The sequence below is a fragment of the Glycine soja genome, chromosome 5 (genome assembly GCF_004193775.1).
Source record: "Glycine soja cultivar W05 chromosome 5, ASM419377v2, whole genome shotgun sequence".
Lineage (NCBI taxonomy): Eukaryota > Viridiplantae > Streptophyta > Magnoliopsida > Fabales > Fabaceae > Glycine > Glycine soja.
The window spans coordinates 34728364-34751785 of NC_041006.1; the positions used below are offsets into that span (position 1 = coordinate 34728364).

A 23422-nucleotide genomic window follows, 5' to 3' on the forward strand; every position below is an offset into this window, starting at 1 on the left:
CTTCTTGTTATTGATAGTAAAATATGTGACAACATGATAATAAAAAATAATACAGAAATGACTGTTATTTTAATCTATGAATATAAATCTTACTATATTTATAATGCTTATATTTTATAATTTATTATCATTCTACGTCTCCCTATCCATTTTAATTGAACAAGTTTTCTTGACTCGATTTACATAGTATATAATATTTTTTAAACCATGTAACTTTTTTTAAATGATTATGTATTAATAATTATCCTCATACCCTAGTTACCTTCAAGCCCTAACCCAGCAAAGAATTTCGTTGCCATGGTTTGGGTTGAGGATTTATTTGTTAATTTTTTACTAAAATATATTTGTAATTTCTAATAAATATCCAAATTTTATATTTATTTTTAATAAACTTTTTATTTATTTTTCCCACTGATAAGACAAAAAAAATTATTTTTGATGTTGACACTTTTTTCGTTGGAGTTGCTTATATTTTTTTTCAATGTTAAAAAAAATTGATATTACCAAATTATATTTTTCTCGTTAGTACCCATCTTTTTTCTCATAACGTCTATTATTGTTCATGCCACATGATATTAGTTAGAATTTAAATTTTGGCAAGTGTCAAGCAAGATGATATGTCTTGCATATATAAATAATCGTTCAAGTAGCTCAACAACTCATCATAATTACTCTTTAAAAAAAAACTCATGATAATTACTTTTATCCACCATAATAATTTGGCTTAATGTTTCCTTATTAAGGGAAAAATTAAAATATTTAAATGTGTCTAAGAGCGTCTCTAATGTTGCTGATGTTTAACTAAACTCTTAAATATGAAAATTGAACCAAATATTCGTTTGTAGTTTGAGCAAGTTTATAAAACTCATATAATTAAACGTTGTTTATACAGAAAACAATTGTTTAAGAAAAAAATATTTTTGATCAACAGAATGGAGAGGAAAAACAAACCAAAACCTCAATCTAAAATACTAGAAACGTGAAAATGATGATCAACACAAATTTTAAAACAAACAATTGCAAACTAAAATCAAAATCCAAATTGTAAATTAGTTGCCCAACCTAGAAATTGGAAAATCTAGAAATTGCATTTTATTTTGTATTTTGAAAAAATGTCTATAACTTTTTTTTCCTCTGAGTAGTGCACTCAGTGTCAATATGATCATCTCCCAAACAAAATAAATTCATAAGAAATAGACATAAGATATGATGAATTTTAGTTTCGAGGCTTATTTAGAATACGGTCTGATTGGAACAATACTTTATAAATTTGAAGTTTATATGGTTATTTGTAATAAAAAAAATGAATTATCACCTTATAATTGAGATCTTAAGAAGAATTTTATGGTCAATGACTTCATTAATATATACCGAGTAATTTACATTTGAATTCGAGACTCTTTAATTTAAATATTATAGTATTAGGTTTGAATTAGTCTAAATCAAGATAAATAAATTTATTTAAGGAGTTAAATTTTTAATTTCTTTTTAATTTTGAATAAGAAAGTTTATTTAAAAAATAAAAAAGCAATTATTGATATATGGGAAATTGATTATATATATATAATCAATTTTTGCAAAAATGTAATTTTTCTCCTCTTTTATCATAAGTCTAAACTTATTAAGATGTATAAATTTAACAATAAGTTGCAATTTTCATAGCCCTGACAAATAAAAAAAATCAAATTTCAAATTCATACTATTTTTTTCGATAAAAAGGATTTTGTTAAATATTTGATTTATAGATAATAATAATCTCATAAAGGTTTTTAAATTGTTTTTATTAAAAAAAACGCCCATAAGAGTTGTCCTTTTTTTTTACGGAAAATTATAATGTAATCAAAGATTAAAGTGAAAAATATTAATCATTGTATTTTTAGTTTATATAATACCATAACACTTCTTTTATTAAAAGAAAAACCCACACACACATCTTCTTACTGTTTAATTTTATAGAAAAAAGTTTGATATTCTCTTAAAACATGGTATTTTTTTATAAAAAAAATGCTTTTGTATAGTAGTAAGCTATATAAAAAAATTTCTGAACTATCAAACTCACTCTAATAATTAATTAATCTCTCATAATTTAACTATAACGAAGTAGTATTACTGTGTGATACAATCATGTGGCAGCATGATTAGGGTGATTGGAAGTTAAACTCCTCTCTTATCATGATTTGCCCGTTAGTGCTAAATTTGATAGATTTTTTGCATTACAATACAAGACGGATAATAATTGCACATAGCACATGGAACTTAGAAGTAACAAAAGGGATTAACATTATATGGGGCGGGGAAGTGGTCCACAAAAGCCGATGTAGTACAACAGGTCAGAGACAGGGCCGTCTATTACTGGATCTTCTTGTCTTCCAACTCTCTCTCTCTCTCTCTCTCTCTTGTGAAGGCTCTCACTTTTGCAACTCAAAAGCTTCAAACCCAAAGAAGTAGTACTTGGCTTATAGCCAGTGATGAACACTAACTGCATTATGTAAAGATTGCATTTTTGCTCCCACAAGGACAACCCATTTGTCAAATATGGATTACGAGAGGATCCAAAAGCCTCAGGTATCTCTTCTATCTCTTTCATCCCACCTCACCTTTTTTGTTTTTGCTTGATTTGCATTTTTTAATATTTCTTCTCTCTTACATATGTGTGTTGTGTTGTACTTGGAAAGTGAGTATCATTGTCAGAGTTGCTTAGTATTCTGCAAAGTACAAGCACTTGTTTTGATCTTTTCATTTTTGGGATTCTCTGATTTGCCTTTGGCTTTATGGGAACTTGGGTTTGCAGGGTGTTGGGGGATTTTCGCCTGGAAAATTGAGGAGCATGCTACTGGGTGTGGAGAAGAAGAGAAAAGAAGAGGAAGAGCTTGATTCTACTTTGACCACGAGATCTCAGAATTCAGACATGGATGAATCTGGTATGTATGCTCATCCATTCTTAGTCTTGACAAATATGATGCTGCCTTGAAGCTTGAGAAGTTGTAAATCCAAGATATTGCGTTTCTCAAAATGTAAGATTTTGACTGAGTGTGGTGATTTCTCCGTCACCATTGTTGTGTTGTTGCCTGTGATGTTTTATTTCACTCCTGTAGTTTTGTGGAAATTTGGCAGTATACTATGATTTAAATTATATGCAAAAGGGTGAAGAAAGTGAAGAAAAGGGAACAAGTCATTCTTTGATACATAATGTACTTGATATTTCATATATGGTATACTATTTAAACCTTGCGTCTGCCTTTCTTTTGTTTGGTGTTTTTGATTAGTTTATACAATGATATTTGTAAGCAGTGTCATATATGTATGTGTATCAAGTGTTTGTTAATTGCCATTCTATTTGACATATCTGTTACAGGTGGTAGCAGTTCTGATCATTGTAAAGACGTAGATGTTGTGAGTGTCCTTCCTGATTATTCAACTTCTGCTATAGTTCGCACTAGTAGCATAGAGGCAGTTGGTGGTGATCGTTTTGTGAAGGCCAATGCAGCAGTGAATTCAAGGAATAGAGTCTTAGAAGACCCTTCTTCAGATTATGATAGTGGGCACGATAATATGAGCATGTCCTCATCAATGTTCGAATTTCAAAAGGCGGAGCGTGCCCCACAGAGGGTGCCCGTGGGGCCATTCTCAAAACCAGCACCATCTAAATGGGATGATGCACAGAAGTGGATAGCAAGTCCAACTTCAAACAGGCCAAAGACAGCGCAGATCCAGGGGCAAGGTGGGCATGCAGGACCGCGTAAGGCTGGTAGTCTTGGTTATGGAAGCCGGCAATCTTCGATGAAGGTTGTTGTTGAAGTTCCAGATCAAAAAGAAATTGCTTTAGATGAACCAGATACCAAGAAAATTGATACAAATCAAACTAAGATGGATAGTGGAGGACAGAAATTTGTGAGTTGGGAGGCTGATCCCTATGCAATTGCAAGTTTTTGTGGTAAATGTTTGATTGTGTTTTGGAATTCTTTACTGGAGTTATCTCATAAACATACTTTTTGTTCGTTATAATTTTATTTTTGCTATTTTTGTGAAAGATTATGTTTTTTTATCACTTGTAGTGTGTCGAGTATATGTTGACTCTGTAATCCAGATGACATAAGCTTACAGATCACAATTAGAACTCAGGTAGATTAGTGTTAATTCAGTTAATAACTTATTTTCAGGAAGGCATCTGTATGGGTGTCATTTTTGTGTGTGTTTTTTCTTAAATTATTATCATTTTGACTTTTCAAGGTCTTTATGTTTATTTGGGTCTGGTTATTCAACCTGGGCCCTAATATGGTTTATTTGGTCCCCATGTTTGATGGGCCCTGTATGAATGATGTAGTTAGCTATATATTCTGGGAAACTCCTAGCTGCTAGGTGTGTGATGCTCCCCTTTCTCTTTGGAAAATTTGTAGTCCCCTCGCTACTTTTTATTTTTATTGGTGTATGATGGTTGCACTGAGATTAGAATCTATATTCTCATGCATTTTGTTCAAAACCCCCACCACTAGGTCGACCCTAGTGGGTATCCTACAGTACTACTTATTACTGAAAGAGTGGGTACTACTGCAATTCTTCTTTTTGGTTTCAAAGCTTGTTGGAAGTTGAATGCTAATTCCGAAGGGGGCTAAGTGTGTGTGTATATATTAAAAAATATTGAATGGTAATAGTACCCACTTTTTCAGTACTGTAGTATCATAAATGAATCCGGCAAGTCGGACCAATTGTTAGGAACCAAGTCTTGAAATGAGGAAGAAAATAAATAATTTTATTGAATAGTGAGAAAAGAACAGAAAATAGGAGATAAAACTCTCCTCCAAGGGTTTTCTCTTCATACTCTTCACAAAGGATTTCTCCTTTCACAAAGAGCTAATGCTCGATCTACATATGATAAGGGCTCCCTCTCTCCTATCCTTCTTCCCTTGTTTATATCTAATAAACCCCTCTAACTAACTAACTAACTAATCAATATCCTAGCTGTAGTAACTAACTCTCCCTTCCTCATAGTTCTAGCAGATGCCGAGGTTTCTCCCTTTATTTTCTTCTGTTGTGGCTTTATTAATTTTATCAACAACTTGGGTCATATTGTTTTGGTAGAAATAATATTGAGCTCATCAAATCCTTTGTTAGACACTGCTTGAATTTTCCCTAAACCCTGTCAACCCCCAAATCCAATCCTGCAGGTTCTGTTAGCCATCAATCTAGCCTTACAATTCAACACTTTCAAGTGCCTGAAAACCCCACTGTCTTTCATTTGTTGAGCCTTCAATACCCCTTTGAAAAATTTTGTTTTGATAATTTTAATCCTATGCTTTCCGCCTTCGACTGCCTTGCATCATCAGCAAAGTGCTTAAATTTTGGCAGTATTCTCTTATGATGTTCTGCATTGGCCTAAGAGATAATCACTTGCCATCAAAATGGATATACTGAATTGACTTGTACTTTTCATATGGCATTGCTACAAGATTTTCCAATAAAAGATGAAGACAAGTTTTGGGAGATGGATTGCAAAATAATCCTCTGTAAAGAGTAATGTGAGCTGGGTGGATTTACACTTATATGCCAGTGTATGATTTATGATTGTTGATATTGTGAACCAGGCAAGCTCCTAGCTTCATTCATACGAAAACATTTGGGGGGCGGGGGGCATTTTCATGTGGACATTAAGTAAGGTTTAACCTTTGGCTTCTTGGTATAGATTTTATACTTTCACCAATGGTTAATTACAATTATGTTTGGTCTGTTTATAATTTTGCATGAATCTTATTATTTTTAAAAAAAATTAAGATAGTACACCTCAAAATACTTCCAATAAGACAAAGTCTTCAAGTGAACTACATAATTTTATTTTTTTTGACAATTATTACTTACTTTGCTGTTGATTAGAGTTCAAAAGTCTCAAGCTGTATAACCTAGGTTAATAAAAATTTGAGAGAAATGGACATGAGCATGTTCTCCTACACCAAAATGCTTGAGAAGTCTTTCTTTCTCTCTCAAAATGGTATCCTATAACCAGAAGTTGATTGACATAATTGCAATTGAAAGAGTTAAATAAATTGTGTCTAGTTTAATTCAGTAGTTATTGTGCATATAGCTGACTCTTACTAATTCCTTGTTCTTTCATTACCTTTCTGTTATTTGATATTGATAGTTAGTCTCAGCCAGCACAATTTATCTCTTGCAATCCAAAATGAAACAACATTTGTTCCTCCCCCTTCAACAGCTCGGTCTGTGTCAATGAGAGATATGGGTACCGAAATGACCCCTATTGCTAGCCAGGAGCCATCAAGAACAGGTACCCCAGTGAGGGCAACAACACCAATGCGCAGCCCTAATTCTTCCCGGCCTTCTACTCCCCCCAGAGCCTCCCCTGCATCTACTTTAACTGATCTACATAGTGACAATCTGAATCTCAACATGAATGAGTTGTCCGAAAAGGAGCTACAAATGAAAACAAGGCGAGAAATAATGGTTCTCGGGACACAACTAGGTAAAATGAACATTGCTGCCTGGGCTAGCAAAGAAGAGGAGGATAAGGATGCATCCACTTCCCTGAAAACAAAAGCAGAATTACCTAAGAGTGTCGTTGAAGCACGTGCAGCAGCATGGGAGGAGGCTGAGAAGGCCAAGTACATGGCCAGGTCAGTTTATACTAATTATTAATGTTAACATTATCTGTTTAAGTTTTGGTTTCTGTCCTATAACCTCTGTTGCTTTAGAGATATAAATCTGTTAACATGCCTGGTTGTTCATACTTAAATTAAATTTCATCAGGTATAGGGTGCTGTCCAAATAACTCTTGCATGAGTGATCTGTCACATCTTAAAAATATATAAGTAAAACCACCTAAGTGCCTCCACTTAATAGCTTAAGCTTTCTAGAGCATTGGTCTTTGTCAAGTGTCTATTTAATTTTTGCTACAAATAGATTCTTGAATATTTGTCAAAAGATTCTGGACCAACCATTCTCTTTTGGTGTTTAATCCTATAAAAAGTAATGTTTCTACTACATTTCCTCTGTAAGTGGCCTTTTGTAAAACTTTTTCATGTTTGTGGTTTCCCCTGGTTTCTTGATAATGATGTACCTGAATTTTTGTGTTGTGTTTGAACAAATCATCATAAATGACTTGGTGATGAAGAATCTAGGCAGGAAAAATGAAAAGAAAGGAGGAGAGATATAGCAAAGGAAACAAATAGTTACAAAATTGAATTGAACGCTAGAAACTGTAGTGCAGAACTTCAGTGCATTAATTCTTTTGATTTGTGTAGATTCCAATCATGTCATCATGTATAGTGATTCTAGATAAAAAGGATTATTATTCTCCTAAGAGCATCTCCAATCCAGCATCTCTCATTAGGATTCTTAAGTGGGTCCCATTTATACATATCACTCATTTTTACCATTTTGAACTTACCTGCTGGAGAGAGGCTGGAGACAAAGCCTGCAGGAGAGGATCCATACTCGGCATCCAATCCCTCCAACCCTGCACCTTTACTAAATGGACCGCCACTAATAATACCACGCCCTTACATTTCATCAATAATTTAGCTAGTTATAAATATTTTAAAAATTATCTGTATATGAAAATTGGCTATATTTTTGCTTTTTCAAAATTTTTATTTCATATTAGTAAAAAAAGATTTTACAAAAAAACTACATTATGCATTGCTGCACTGTTTAACAGCAGCTTTCCAGTGATAAAACATTTGAAACCATTTTTATATTATATACATATATATATATACACACACACACACACACACACACACACATATATATATATATATATATATATATATATATATATATATATATTTTAAATAACAAAGCACAGGCGCTTAAATAAACAACTGGTGCTTAATTTGTGTGTCAGAGTAGCACTCCAACAGCAGATTCTTAGGAAGAACGGTTTTCAATAAATAAGAACCCAAACAAGCATCACCAATAGAATTGCTCTAAGTTTTTCAGTAGTTTGAAAGTGACTGCAATTTTATACCTACCCAACTACTCCTGAAGAAACAAAAACAAGGAAACAAATAATAAAAGGCAACAGAAAAAATTATAAACCAAGGAAGGACTTAAGGCCTAATTGTCTGAATCTGACAATATGTGGAGTTTATAGCCTATAGGTATGTATTTAAATTTCATGTCTGTCAGTTTCTTTGTATCTTTGAGACTTAGGAATAATAGCTTAAAATTTGTCTTCCCTCCCTTTATCATGGATATTCAGTACAGATTTATGGATGTGTTTCTTATTTGTGACACAATGAATAAAATTTCGCTACATAATTAACCAGACTTTTGGAACATGAGATCAATATTTTATGGGCATTTAAACAGTTTCAGAAACACATAGGTTAATATTATTTTGTTTTGCTACATTCTAAATTCTCTGAAGCAGGAATATGTTGTTAATTACACAGGTTTAGGCGTGAGGAGATGAAAATTCAAGCATGGGAAAATCACCAGAAAGCAAAAACAGAAGCCAAGATGAGAAAAATTGAGGTATACGCCTGTTATTATTAGTTTATTACTAATTTTGTTGTTTCCAACATGGCTATTTAATTTAGTTTTTTGGGACAATCCTGTGGATGTTAACCTCTAATCCTAATATGGAAGAATCTGAGTCAGCCTAACAATGGCAACACAATGTCTGCTTGGAGATGAATAAGATACCCTAAATAGGTACAGAGTATGTGAACGGAAAACAAGGGAACATCTAATATATTTTAATCCATATTGTACCATAATTTATAAACTTAAAATTGACTTCATAGGGTCTAACACCATGTACTGTTCTTGTGTTACTAATCTGAGAAAGCTTTAATAAAATTCTAATAAGTAACCTGTTGGACATTTTAGTGTAATTGATCTCTTTATTATGTTAAAATAAGAGTGCACGCTTGTTTTAATGTAATAACGAGATGTTCGGTTTAGGCAAATTTTGGAAGTTACATGGAAGTTACTAAAACTTCCATCAACGGTTGGAAGTTACATGGAAGTTACTAAAACTTCCATCAACGGCAGTTTTTAAAAAAGAAATAACTTCCATTAACCGTCAAAAACCACCTGTTCTTTGATCATAAATAATCATTCTGGTTCAGAAAGCATAACGGGTGACAAAACATACAAGACCAAAACAAAACTCTTGAATTATAATCTTCTGATTTTATCCGATTGAACAATTTTGGTTGAACCCCGAAATTTGATTCAATCTGAAAGTGTTATACACGACTTCAGATTTATCCAGTATCATCTCGATTTTTCAAAATAACCAACTAAAGATTGAATCAAATTTTTCGAGATGACGAACGATAGTTCGAAGATGATAAGCAAGTTTGCGAAGTTGGACAAGTTTGAAGGGCAAGATTTCAGAAGATGGCAGAAGAAGATGCACTTTCTCTTGACAACATTGAAAGTGGTGTATGTGCTGAGTACACCGATGCCGGTGTTTATGGAAGACGAAACTCTGGATCAAACAAGGAAGCGTTCGAAATGGGAGAACGACGATTACATTTGTCGTGGACACATTCTGAACGGTATGTCTGACTCTCTCTTTGATATTTATCAAAATGTTGAGTCTGCTAAGGAATTATGGGACTCTCTTGAATCCAAGTATATGGCAGAAGATGCCTCAAGTAACAAATTCTTAGTTAGTAATTTCTTTAATTACAAAATGATTGATTCGAGGTCTGTTATGGAACAATATAATGAACTGCTGCGGATTTTGGGTCAGTTTACTCAACATGATTTGAAAATGGATGAATCCATTGCAGTTTCATCTATAATTGATAAACTGCCTTCTTCTTGGAAATACTTCAAGCATACCTTGAAACATAAGAAGGAAGAGTTGACTCTGGTTCAACTCGATAGTCATTTCATGATTGAGGAGTCGCTGAGGGCTCAGGAAATTGACAAAGTCAATGATAAAAATGTAGCAAGTTCCTCTTTCGTTAATATGGTAGAGGAAAGTGGAACAGTTAAGCAAAATTACAATGCTAAGGTAACAAACGAAAATTTCAAGGAAATAAGAACAAAGGTCCAAACAAACAGACAAAATTGTCATGTTGGAAGTGTGGGAAACCTGGTCATTTAAAGAGGGATTGTCGGGTGTTCAAAGGAAAGAACAACGCTGGTCCAAGTGGGTCTAATGATCCTGAAAAGCAACAAGGTCAAATTGTAGTGAATAATTTTAATTCGAATACGAATTCAAATTATGTATCACTAATATCTGATGCATACTATGTGCAGGATGATGACGTTGCTTGGTGGTTTGATTCGGGAGCAACAAGCCATGTGTGCAAAGATCGTCGTTGGTTCAAGGAATTTAGACCAATCGATGATGGCTCTATTGTGAAGATGGACTATGTTGCAACTGAACCAATCCTAGGATTAGGTTGTGTGAATTTAGTTTTTACTTCTGGAAAAAGTTTATATTTGGATAATGTCTTATTTGTACCTGGTATTCGTAAGAACTTATTGTCTGGTATGGTTTTAAATAATTGTGGTTTCAAGCAAGTACTTGAAAGTGACAAGTACATCTTGTCAAGACATGGTTCGTTTGTTGGATTTGGTTATCGTTGTAATGGAATGTTTAAATTAAACATTAATGTTCCTTTTGTTCATGAATCTGTTTGTATGACCTCGTGTAGTTCTATAATTAATATGACAAAATTAGAAATTTGGCATGCTAGATTAGGACATGTTCATTACAAAAGATTAAAAAATATGTCAAAAACAAGTATGATTCCTCCTTTTGATATGAACATTGAAAAATGCAAAACTTGCATGTTGACCAAGATCACTAGGAAACCTTTTAAGGATGTTAAAAGTGAGACTAAAGTCTCACACCTTATTCATAGTGATTTGTGTGATTTGCATACTACTCCATCATTAGGTCATAAAAAATATCTTGTTACTTTTATTGATGATGCATCAAGGTATTGTTATGTATATTTATTAAATACAAAAGATGAAGCTCTTGATAAATTTAAAATTTATAAGAAAGAGGTAGAACTTCATCAAAATGAGCTAATCAAAACTCTTCGTACGGATAGGGGAGGTGAGTATTATGATCCGGTTTATTTTCAATCTACTGGAATAATACATCAAACTACAGCTCCCTATACACCACAACAGAATGGTGTAACCGAAAGGAAGAATAGAACCTTGAAAGAAATGGTGAATTCCATGTTATCCTATTCGGGTTTAAGTGAAGGATTTTGGGGTGAGGCTATGTTGACAGCCTGTTACTTGTTGAACCGAATTCCTAACAAAAGGAATAAGGTTACCCCATATGAACTTTGGCACAAAAACACACCAAATTTGAGTTATCTCAAAATTTGGGGATGTAGGGCTGTGAGAACTCAGCATAATTTGGCGATCATTTAACCAAAGGGTTAAGTAGAGATCTCGTGAAAAGGTCGGCTGTGGGATTATGATTAAAGTCCATCTGAAATCTCTTATGTTAAGATACCCAATTCCCATCTAATATGACATTAGGTGCTGAATTCAATGTGGAAAGCTTAACATGTAGAGATTGAAACACATCATCGAAAGTATCCCAAAAGGTATGTGTTCGGTTCTGCAAGTTAAGGAGGTTGAAGTATAACTTCTCAATGGTTCTTTTGAAAAATTGCATTTGCAGGTGCAAGAAAGAAAAGGACTACCTATATAAGCATGAAGTTTAGCCGCTTCAAGAAGCTGAGACTTGGCTTTGATATGCTTATGAAGGATAGGGACACAGGCTAGTAAACTAGTGTCGAGCAAGAGTAATGTTATAAACTATTGTGCAAATTATCTTCATGTATTCATTATGAATAGAAAGGGTTCAATCCTTAGTGACACCCTGATATTCGAATATTTGAAACGTGTAATTTGCTAAGATGAAATTCAATCGTCACGATATTTCATTTATGCAGTAGTTTGTTGTATGTTATGACTTTGGTGATTTGATCGGTAATTACACTAAAATGGGGGAGGTTTGTTGGACATTTTAGTGTAATTGATCTCTTTATTATGTTAAAATAAGAGTACACGCTTGTTTTAATGTAATAACGAGATGTTCGGTTTAGGAAAATTTTGGAAGTTACATGGAAGTTATTAAAACTTCCATCAACGGTTGGAAGTTACATGGAAGTTATTAAAACTTCTATCAACGGCAGTTTTTAAAAAGAAATAACTTCCATCAACCGCCAAAAACCACCTGTTCTTTGATCATAAATAATCATTCTGGTTCAGAAAGCATAACGGGTGACAAAACATACAAGACCAAAACAAAACTCTTGAATTATAATCTTCTGATTTTATCCGATTGAACAATTTTGGTTGAACCCCGAAATTTGATTCAATCTGAAAGTGTTATACACGACTTCAGATTTATCCAGTATCATCTCGATTTTTCAAAATAACCAACATAATCGTAGGTGAAGCCATGTACTGTTCTCTTATTGGTCAAGACTATGAGGTGCATTGATAAGTGAACAATAGTATGAGTATCAAATATATGTGTATTTTGTCCCAATCTGAATACAGAAATAAGTGGCTATCCCTTCTGGTATACTGAGAGAATTTATGCTTATTTCTTTAGTCTGTGTATATTTCACTTTAAATTGAGCATTATGTTAGCCTTTAGGAGAATTAGTTCTTCACATGGAATTAGAGCCTTTATGACCATGTCATCAGGAGTTCAATCCTTATGCTTCTAAATGAAGTTGAATTTCAGCACAAGATGGAAGAGGACTTTGAGTTGCATGCCCTTCAAAGTCCAAAGAACTCTTATGTGATGGAGTGCTGAAGTTTGAGAGTTGACTGATACATTTGAATAGGAAAACCAAGATGTTGGTGTTGAAAATTAAGTAAGCAATGATGACTTCTACTAGATTTCTAACATTTTAGCAAACTTCCCAGCAATAAATGTAGTAGTCCTAATAATACATTGTATTACCAAAAAAATGGTTAGTTACCCAAAAATATGATTTTATAATAAATAATAATTTGGTTGCAGGTAGAAGTTGAAAGGATACAAGGTAAGGCACATGATAAGCTAACGAATAAATTAGCAGCTGCAAGGCATAAGGCCGAGGAAAAGCGTGCAGCAGCAGAAGCCAATAGAAATCATCAAGCTGCAAAAACTGAAGAGCAAGCAGAGTATATACGAAGAACTGGTCATGTCCCTTCCTCATATTTATCATTTTCTTGCTGCAATTGGTGCTCTTAAAAAAAGCCAATCTTTGTCAATGTTTATTTTTTGTTTCTATAGGTATGAAATGCCTTTTGCTGCTTACACCCAAGCATGTTAAATATGCCTGTTGCATTTCCCTCCTGGTGTAAAATGTTACATTGTTCTGAAGAATAATTGCAATTTGAAAGTGCTTTGCTATTTGTTCAGTTTTTATTTTCTGATCATTAGAATTCGGATTTTGGACCTAATTCAGTCCAAAAGTTAAGGTAACTTGTGAAGTGAGGGTTGACTTACTGTTTTTGGCATCACTGTCAGTACGAAAATTTCAACATGCTCTTCTTATATCGAGGACTGAACATGGGTTTTATACAGGCATCAAAATGATTTGGAAATAAAGTAAGTTGATATATATTAAATTTATTCGTATATTCTGTGACTATTACATATTAAGACGTCTATATGTATATATGTGCATATGGTGATCAAAATATTGTTTATTTTTGGTTTGCCAATGTAATAGCTATAATATTCAACCGTATAAAAACTTATGTAAACAAAATAATCATCTGTATTGTTAAAAAAAAAATTATGTGATTGCTTCAAAAATATCAAAGCACAGGTGGATTTTGATTCAATGTGCCATCATGTAGAAATGTATGAGACACATGATAATAACAATAAAAAGCCCATGATATGAATAATGAAAATACCAAACATATGAAATATATGGAATCAATTTTTTTATAACCTTTGAATTTTTCTTCTTTAAAATATGTTTATATACTATTTTCTGAAATATTATGTAAATAATAAATGAGAAAAAAAGTTATATATTGATAATATGAGAAGTTTTACACATTTATTGAGTCACAGATTATTATATATGATAAATTTATTGATTTTTTAAAATAATTTGAAAAGTAATTTATAATTAAATAATAATGTAAAACTATTTTATAGACATTAAACTCATAATAAATTGTGCCATAGAAAAAGTCAATGTATTTATATTTAGGTGAATATTACATAATACAATAAACTGCCGCTTTAATACTTTTTTCAAATCTAGATTATTTATATACATAGACAGTTGAATCTTTTAAATTATATATATATATATATATATATATATATATATATATTATAAACACATTTTTTAAAAGTATAATAAAATTGTATCATACTGTTTAGGTAAAAAAAAATCTATTTATATTTTTTGTACAAATATTGCTTACGTTAAATGTAACATAGTTAACTTATATGTAAAGAAATATAGTAACATGTATATATAAATAGATTAAATTTTAATTTTAATTTTTTTTAATCATGGCAATTGTGTGAAGTATCTGTTAAATTTGTTAATGGTTAATTTGTGTTACTGAAACTAACTGATCATCCTTAGTGAATCTTTTCTTCTTATCATATTTTATTTCATTTATAATACTCAAACTCGATATTTTACTTAAGAAAATCGAGTCTGGTCATTTGAAACAATAACTTTTGGTATTAATTTTAATATTTTTAAAAAGTGAATTTTACTTATAATATATTAACTATAATATTTGTAAAATATAATAAATAAAATATATACCTATTAAACATATGAATTCTTATATAAGAAAACAGATTCATTTATTTATATATTTGTGTAAATATTGTATTAATGCAGTCAATGTTAACATTAATAATTCTTTTTCAATTCTTGTTTACTTATATATATATATATATATATATATATATATATATATATATATATATAAAATTTGACTTCATATTATATTTAATAAATAAAGTATTTAATATTTTTGAAAAGTCAATTTTACTTATAAAATATTAATTACAGTATTTGTGAAATATAAAAAATACAATATATACCAATTAAACAAATGACTTCTTATATAAATCTAAATATATTGAAAACATATTTTGAAATAAAACACAATTAATACAAAATTAATTCCTTGATATATATATATATATATATATATATATATATATATATATATATATATGAAAATATCAATAAAAAATTTATTTGTATTATTGCGTAAATGATATTTATGGAAATTAATTAAAACATAAAATTTCAAACATATTAATTTAATATGCTAAATTCATAAATATATATAATATTTTTCTTATTTTACATACTTAAGAATTTTACTATATATTATATATTTATTAAATACAGTATTTAATGTTATTGAAAAGTCAATTTTACTCACAATATATCATTTATGCTATTTATTGGTTCTAACATATTTATCAAAATTAATACATTAAATATTTTCGCATTTCTTTTATTTTTCAAAGAATTAGTTGTTCACACATTTTAAAATAGGTAAATTGAATTATATATATATATATATATAATAATAACAATAACTCATTTCATAATTTTTATCCTTAATAATTTGAATATATATTCTTAAAAAAATAATTACTTCACAAAACATATAATCTATGTTTCCTTACATGTTTACAAATTTTAATTTTTGCTCTTATTGGGATTTTGGTAAGAATGCCAAATTACTCAAGTAATAAAGTAGTAAGTAAAATATCATTTTTACTTTGACTTGTGCGATAATTTGATAATTAGTAATAAATTAAATAGATTATGAAGATTAATAGATGAAGTAACCAAGACTAAAAGACAATTTCATAAAATTTAACTGAGAAAAAGTGAGAAATTTAAGTTTTTGAATTTTCACAAACAATTGGCATGCACAATAAACAGATTTTAAATCAATAGGAGAAATTTGTTAGGTTTAACTTCATCAAATCATCCTAACATGCAACCTCTGTCTTCTTATTCAAAAAAATGTTTGTTATCATCAACCCACAACTTTATTCAAATCTTAATCATTTAACTGAGAGAATCTAAGTCCTTTGATCTTGCATTAGGAATAAGGATTTTAATGATATCCAATCCTTTTTACCCTATCCCTAGACATAAAAATTATTGGGTGTTCCCTATAGTTTGCAATTAAATTAAAATTTCCAATTATAATTGAATAAAGAGATTGATGCAATCGGGTGATCAAACTAAAACAAGCATTGAACATAGAAGATAAGCAATAATAATTCTTTATTGAATAATAAAAAGAGTAATTACATGAAAATATGTTTGATTACATTAAATCCCAACGAATGATGAATTTAGCTTCTCATGGCCATTGGAGAAAGCAAACTTGACGATGAAAAAGATGAAGAATCCCAAAGTATAGACACCACCTCCAATGTAAGCACGAACAAACAACACATGCCTTCTAAAGTTGTGCTTAAGCGGTCTCAAAAGTGGTGCACTTAAGCATTGACAACAACATTAAATGTTCAGCTTCAAGATCATGTTTAAATTGTCCCAAAAGTGACTCCTTAAGTTAGGGGTGTTCATCGGGTCTAAATCTACCCATGATCCAACCCAATCCAATTATATTGAGTTAGGTTTCTAAAGTGTTTGGATCGAATCTAACCCAACTCAATTAAGACTTAATCATGCAAGGGTTGAGTAATGATTTTTTTTTAACTCGACTCAACTCAACCCATATCATATAATTTAATTTATTATATATAAATTAATTATTAAATACAAAACACATTAGTAATTTTTAGTTCACATAGTTTATTAAATTAAATCATCCATGAAATTTTCCTTTTTTAAGTTGTTTTTATTTTGGTCTTGATTTTGTGTATGCTTTCGAATGTTAATATCATACTTTATTTTTTTTATCTAAAATAAAATATTGTATTAACATTAAAATATTAATTATATTGGTTAAATATTTTTATAATTCCTTTCAAATGCATTAGTCATTATATACTTACAAAGCTTTAAGCGAAAAATAATAATATTGTTCTTAATTTTTTTTTCAAAAATAAAAATATTTTTTAAATAGTCACATCCAATCAATCCAACCCATAAAAAACACAAACCTGACCCAAGGCATAAAATTATGATCTAATTGGATAATGAGTTTAACCAAACTCGATCCAACTCATGAACACCTCTAGCTTTAAGCACATACAATAACATCCATATTTTTTTTTCCAAAGTTGGGCTTAAGACCTACCAAAGTGGTAACTCATGAACACCTCTAGCTTTAAGCACATACAATAACATCCATATTTTTTTTTTCCAAAGTTGGGCTTAAGACCTACCAAAGTGGTAGAATTAAGCCTTAGTAGTAAAATCCCAAATTCTTTCCTTTTGTTTTTCCTTCCATAATGGTGCTATAAATTTTCAACTCTTCTCTAAATGATACTTCATCAAATTTCATAAAAAAAACACAAACAAACAATCCAAAATCATAAAAAAAAAACACAAACAAACAATTCAAAATTATCCATAAAAAAATAGAAAATTAGAAAATTTTAAACAAACTAAGCTTTTATTCAAAATTTAAGTAAGCAAAATATAAACAAAACTCAAAAAGCATAAAAAATATAACATAATTGTCACAAAATAACTACAAAATGTAGGAATATATGACAATTATCACATTGCTTATTTAAGTTTTTTTTAGACATATGATCGCACCAAGTTGATGCCTCACCACATGCAACATCACTTTAAATTACCTACATTCTTAAAGCTAAATTCGTAAAACAAAAGAAGAGGATGAGAAAATATTTCTTGTTTCAGGTTTTTGTATTTTAAAATACTTATTTTCAAAATTTAATACATTTTAGAGGAGAAATTTGTTATTGAGCAGTATATCTTAGAAAACAATTTTAAAATCATGTAAAAAAATCACATGATATAATCATATAAATTTTTAATATTAGAGTATTTATTCCAATATCTCTCCAAATTTTCTCTAGCTCATCATCATTGCCCTATGCTCTCCCCCTTCTATTTTTGTCTTTTTTTTTATAAGCAAGAGAGCAGGAGAAGTCCATATTACTTTTCCATTTATTACGTACTCGTGCAAAAAATTTCATACTAAATAAGTAAATAGCACTGCTAGTTCATGGACGTCTTAGACTTTATTTGAATCTATATGTTGTTTCAGGTTGAAAGAATAAAAAAAGTGATCGGTAATCTCTTTAAAACTTAAAATAAAATAAATTGATGTCAATTATTTGTCTACTTTTTTTATATCAAATCACACCTATTTTCTTATTAGAGGTAATTTTGTTTTAACCAATTAGATTAATCGTGGACAATAAGATTTGTCCTATGACTATTCATTCCAACTACATATCTAAAGTTTAAATTTGAAATTACTAATTAATCTAAACAATAATTTAGCAAGTGGTAATAATTTATTTTTGAGAAAAATGATTATGTATTGTTTGGTTTTATAATTTATTTTACATATTCATTCAATCACAATCTATTATATACAATAAATTTATTAATTTTTAAAATAATTATTTTAAAATTTTACATTATCAGTAAATAAACATCATACTTATTTTTAAAATTTTTGAAAACTAAAAGCTGCTTGTAAAAATACTGTTATTGTTATTCTTATAAACATGAAAAAGGAAACCCAAACCCAAATTGAAGTAGGAAGTGTATAGAGGAGCTAGCCAGGCCCTTAACCTTAAAACATTAGAGAGAGAAGATGATGATGAACCAACAGATAGAAGGCAAGTGTCCCATTACATTACAATTTTGGTATGAAACATCGAAAAAGAATCATTAACACACAAACACACAACAGACACATTAATCTCAATTTCTACATAAATAAATAAATAAATAAATAAATAAAAAGACAGAAGCCGAAACCAGGCTCACCCTTACCCTCTCTCTCTTTCTCTGCTCCATATAAACCCATCACATTCGCATACTCATACTCGAACACACACACTCTCTCTTTCTCTTTCTAAGCTCTGACCCCAATTTCTGTGGCGGCTCTCTCTCTACTTATTTTCTCTTCTGAGATTGAGATTTGGATCCACCCTCTTCCCCTTCTTTCGGTCTTTGATTTGATCTTTTCCTTACCTTTCTTTGGGTTTGGGTCTGGGTCTTCAGCTTCAACTTCAACAACAACAAAAAACAGCTATGGTTACCCAACAACAGCCACAGCCACAGCTTCAGGTTCAGCCTCAGCAGTCGACACCACCCTCTTCACAAGATGAGGCCTTGAAGAGGAACACCGATTGTGTCTACTTCCTTGCATCTCCTTTGACATGCAAAAAGGTCCTTATTCCCACCTCTTTGCTTCTGTTTTTCAAAGAAAAGAGAGAATTTGGGAATTATGTCCTTTAGGGTTTCTGATTCGTGTGTTTCTGGAAATAGTCCTGGTGGGTGGTTTTCTTCAATGGGAAAAATTGAATTTTGGGAAAAGGGGTTGTGTAAATTCCCCAAATTCTTTAGTTTGGGGATGGTGATGGGGAATTTTGTGGACAGAGAGTGTTTTATTTTCAATTTTATTTTGGATTGCGTTTTTGGGTGCCTAGTTTTTGTGAATCTGTTATTGATCAATTGGTTTATTAATTGGATCTTTCTTGGCCTTACTTTTTTGTATTTTTTTTTCGTTTTATCTGATAAGGTAAGGGGAATGGGGGAGGACGGGGTTCTTGAACCGTATTGCGATTAGCGATATGAGATTTTTTTTTCTTTTAAATATTGTTTAAATTGAATCAATCCCATGGATCCTTGCTAGGAAAACATATCAATCAAGTTTAGGGTTTTTTGTATGGTTTAAAGTGTTATTCAATATGTTCTGACAATCTGATTGTATCTGAAAAGCAACAGTTGGCATAGTGAATTAACTTTCATTGCAACAAAATGTTTTAACAAACTGCTATTACATGATAGATAGTCTGCATAATGTTCTGTTAGCAAGATCTGAGTTGTTCACTGGTGTTGCTGGCACTCTTTTACATAATCCTTGAAGTTGTTATTGTTATCATTAAATATATTTCAACATTTTACTTGAAATAGATATTTGTTTTCATAATTATTCTGTTGCGTAATCTTGTTTCTACAATTATTCTATTGAATGTGTCATGCCATTTTCTTTGTGCAAATCAAGTAGTTACTGTATGTAGCAACATAATGTTTTTCGCGTATGCTCTATGAAGCACCGACTCGGACACCGGACACGACATGGACACGGACACGTGGACACCTGTAATGTCCAAAATATAGAACGTAGTACGGGTGTCGTGTCGGTGTCAGACATTGACACGGACGCGTGTCAGACACCGGACACGGCAAGGGACTGGAGTGTCCGTGCTTCATAGCGTATGCTTTCTGCAGAGTTTCCTGTTTCAAGATCGGCACAATAGTGTATTTTACCATCAGCTATTGTTTTGGTTCTGTGCAAATCAAATATTTTACTGTCATGGCGGGTTTTTTGTGTGCCCTGCAAATCAATTATTTTACTGTCGTGTTTTTTTTTGTGCCATGCAAATCTATTATTTTACTGTCGTGTTTTTTTGGTGCAGTGCAAATCCAGTATTTTACTGTCATGCTGTGTTTTTTTGGTGCCGTACAAATCAAGTATTTTACTGTCGTGCCGTGTTTTTTTGTTGCTGTACAAATCAAGTATTTTACTGTATGTAGCAATGTAATGCTTGGTGTATACTGCTTTGATATTTTGAACTCTGGCTTTTGTTGCTAGCATCATTTTGATTTGTTTTCTTCTTTGTCGGAACAGGGAAATGAATGCGAGTACCGCCACAGCGAGTATGCACGTGTTAATCCTAGGGACTGTCGGTATTGGTTGAGTGGCAATTGCTTGAATCCCAAATGTCCATTTCGTCATCCGGTGAGTGTCTTTATGAGCACCAATTTTTTATACTTTCATGTCAATTTTTGGACTATTTGTCTATTTTCCTCTGTTATTCTTTCTTTGTACGGCTTTTGCTAACAGCATTTTGTTTTTGCATGCAGCCTCTTGATGGCTTGTTAGGAACACAGGCAGCAGTGACTGGTGGACCATCTGTATCCCCATCACAGATTCCAACAGCATCTGCAACACATGCACCGTATAATTCCAGTAAACAAGCTGTACCTTGCTTTTTCTTCCAAAAAGGACTTTGCTTAAAAGGTGACAGATGTGCCTTCTTGCATGGACCACCCACTCCTACTTCTAGCACGGGTAATAAAGTAGCTGCTCAGGTTCCAGTGACTAGCCAAGGAGTTGAGAATCCATGTTTTAAGAAGCCTTTTGTCAGCAATGAAAAGTATACTCAGGAAAGGAAAACTTCCCAAGGAAATGTTGCAAAGTCAAGTGGAATTTCTGAAGCCAAACCTGCCTCAAAAATTGAAACTGCTCCTCAAAGAAATATGTTTGAATGGGAGAAGAAAGTGCCACCACCAGCTGTGGGATTTGATAATGAGGTTTCTAGATTTAAGACAACCTCTCCACCAGTGACCAATGGCCCTACTGTAGCCCGGCCAAACCGTCTGCATCAAGCTCGTGTGCCAGATGATCACAATTTCCAGAGTGGCAAGGACAGTGATGAGTTTCTCAGAGAATCATCTCCTGGGTTTGATGTTCTTGTAGCTGATGAACTTAGGAATTCTGATTACTACCACGGAGAAGATGAATTCAGTAAAGCAAGAGGTCAAGATGAAAGGAACTTAGACTCTTTGAATGAATATGATTTAGGACATTCTGGTGATTATAGTTTAGCAGCTGATATCGATCGTGAAAGATTCCGTGTGCCTCAAGGTTATGAGTCATATGATCACTTGCAGGAGCCGTATGCTTGGGAGCAGCATAGAAAGCCCTCAGCCCATGTAGACAGAAGGACTCGCCGCAGATCCAACAGTCCTGAAAATGCTGAGGTCTCAGATCTACGACATCATTTATCCAAGCGCAGGAAGGGCAATGGTTTGAAGTCTGTTGTCGGTCATGATTATGCCCATGAGGGCCATGGTGAGGAACAAAGTCGTCGGCCCTTCTCTCGGAAGGATTCACTTGAGTTACCTCTGAATGAGAGCTTCCTCGGTAACCGCTTCCGAGGTAGAATAAAACTTCCAGCAAATGGTGGTGCTGATCACCTAGAGAGGGAAGACAGGGGAAGATTTAGGAACAGATTGTCATCTGGAAGGTTGCCGGCCACTCACCATTTGTCACCTGGAGAGGGAAGGGTCCATGACAGAATAAGAGGAAGATTGCAAGATGATGAGAGGAGAAACTCCAAGGATCGATTGATGGGGAGAGAACTACCGGGTGATAGGAGTGATTTTGCTGGGCCAAAAAGTCTTTCTGAACTTAAAAATGGGAGGAACACTGAGAATAGGGAGCAACAATCACTGGGAAGGAGAAGAAGTTTAAGGGATGATCGCCCACAATCTGAAGATGATTTTCTGTTTGAAGGTCCAAAACCTCTTAGTGAAATTCTGAAGGAGAAGAGAGGTGCTGGAGCTGATGCAGACTCTGGGAATGGCAAATCATCTGACAATAAGAATCAAGAAGTTACCAATGGCCAGAATCCTACACCTGCTGCAAACACACAAAATGGAGTGCTGTCTGAGACCAAAGAAGATGTCAAGAATCTTCCACCAAATAATGAAGAATCATCCAAGCTTGAGGTCACTGATGCAGCTGGAGGAGACAATGATGGTGAATATGAGGAGGGAATGGTGTACGATGAAGCAGGTGAGGATCAGTATTATGAAGGTGATGATCAGAGAGATGCGGACTATGAGTATGAACAAGGTGAAGGTGATGAGGGATACTATGAGTACGAGCAAGGTGAAGAGGGTGAAAATCAAGAGGAAGATTACATGGAAGAAGAAGATGGGGATGATTTTGCTAAGAAGATTGGTGTCGTTCATTCGTAATTATTATGGAAACTCTGAGAAACAAGGGGACGTGTCCTACTCTACTCCTTGTGATCAAATCTCATATAGGTCTCTCCTCTGACTGAGCAGCATTTTCTGCTTAAAATTTGCTTGTAGAACTCAAAACTGCGCTATCATTATCACTTTGTTTTCTTGTATTAATTAGTCCTTTTTATTTTTACTGTATTTTCATCAAATTTAACGGATATTTTTATGTGATCAGTGGGGCATTTTGCTGTGCTCTCAGCATATAAATGTCATGCAGAGTGCAGGCCTTTAACCTTAGAAAGTTAATAATAGTTGCATTCACTTATGAGTTTACCCTAATACCTTGATTGATCTAGTCAAATTGTGCGGTATAAGCCATTGTTGCTTCAGCCTCAATCATTGGTTAGCTCTTTTTTTTTTTTTGACAGAAACTGGTTAGTAGTTCTTTAAACTCTTCTGTTAACGATTCTGATTTCTCAAGTTATGAACCAATAAATGCCTAGACTTTTCTTGGT

General features: G+C 32.4%; 2 protein-coding genes across 7 annotated transcripts; both read left to right on the forward strand.

Moving 5' to 3' along the window:
* The first annotated feature begins 2291 nt into the window (after positions 1–2291).
* On the forward strand, positions 2292–13371 carry LOC114412716 (uncharacterized protein At3g61260-like). 5 transcript variants are annotated; one of them, XR_003666813.1, is made up of 7 exons: positions 2292–2565; positions 2792–2921; positions 3356–3934; positions 6134–6623; positions 8406–8487; positions 12707–12839; positions 12989–13107. XR_003666813.1 is itself a non-coding variant. In XM_028376727.1 (6 exons), exons 1-6 carry the CDS (start codon positions 2536–2538, stop codon positions 12691–12693), a joined length of 1338 nt encoding a protein of 445 aa, XP_028232528.1. In that variant the 5' UTR covers positions 2292–2535; the 3' UTR covers positions 12694–12708. The 5 variants fall into 5 exon arrangements, 4 of the variants coding, with proteins under 4 accessions (XP_028232528.1, XP_028232526.1, XP_028232527.1 ...); XM_028376727.1 differs by lacking the exon at positions 12989–13107 and having other exon boundaries at positions 12667–12708; XM_028376725.1 differs by lacking the exon at positions 12707–12839 and having other exon boundaries at positions 2295–2565; positions 12989–13371.
* Positions 13372–18914: 5543 nt separating this feature from the next.
* Positions 18915–23246, forward strand: LOC114412718 (zinc finger CCCH domain-containing protein 17-like). 2 transcript variants are annotated; one of them, XM_028376731.1, is made up of 3 exons: positions 18915–19316; positions 20782–20892; positions 21018–23246. In XM_028376731.1, the coding sequence occupies exons 1-3, from the start codon at positions 19179–19181 to the stop codon at positions 22917–22919; spliced, it is 2151 nt and encodes a 716-aa protein (XP_028232532.1). In that variant the 5' UTR covers positions 18915–19178; the 3' UTR covers positions 22920–23246. The 2 variants fall into 2 exon arrangements, with proteins under 2 accessions (XP_028232532.1, XP_028232531.1); XM_028376730.1 differs by lacking the exon at positions 18915–19316 and adding an exon at positions 19336–20679.
* The last annotated feature ends 176 nt before the right edge of the window (positions 23247–23422 follow it).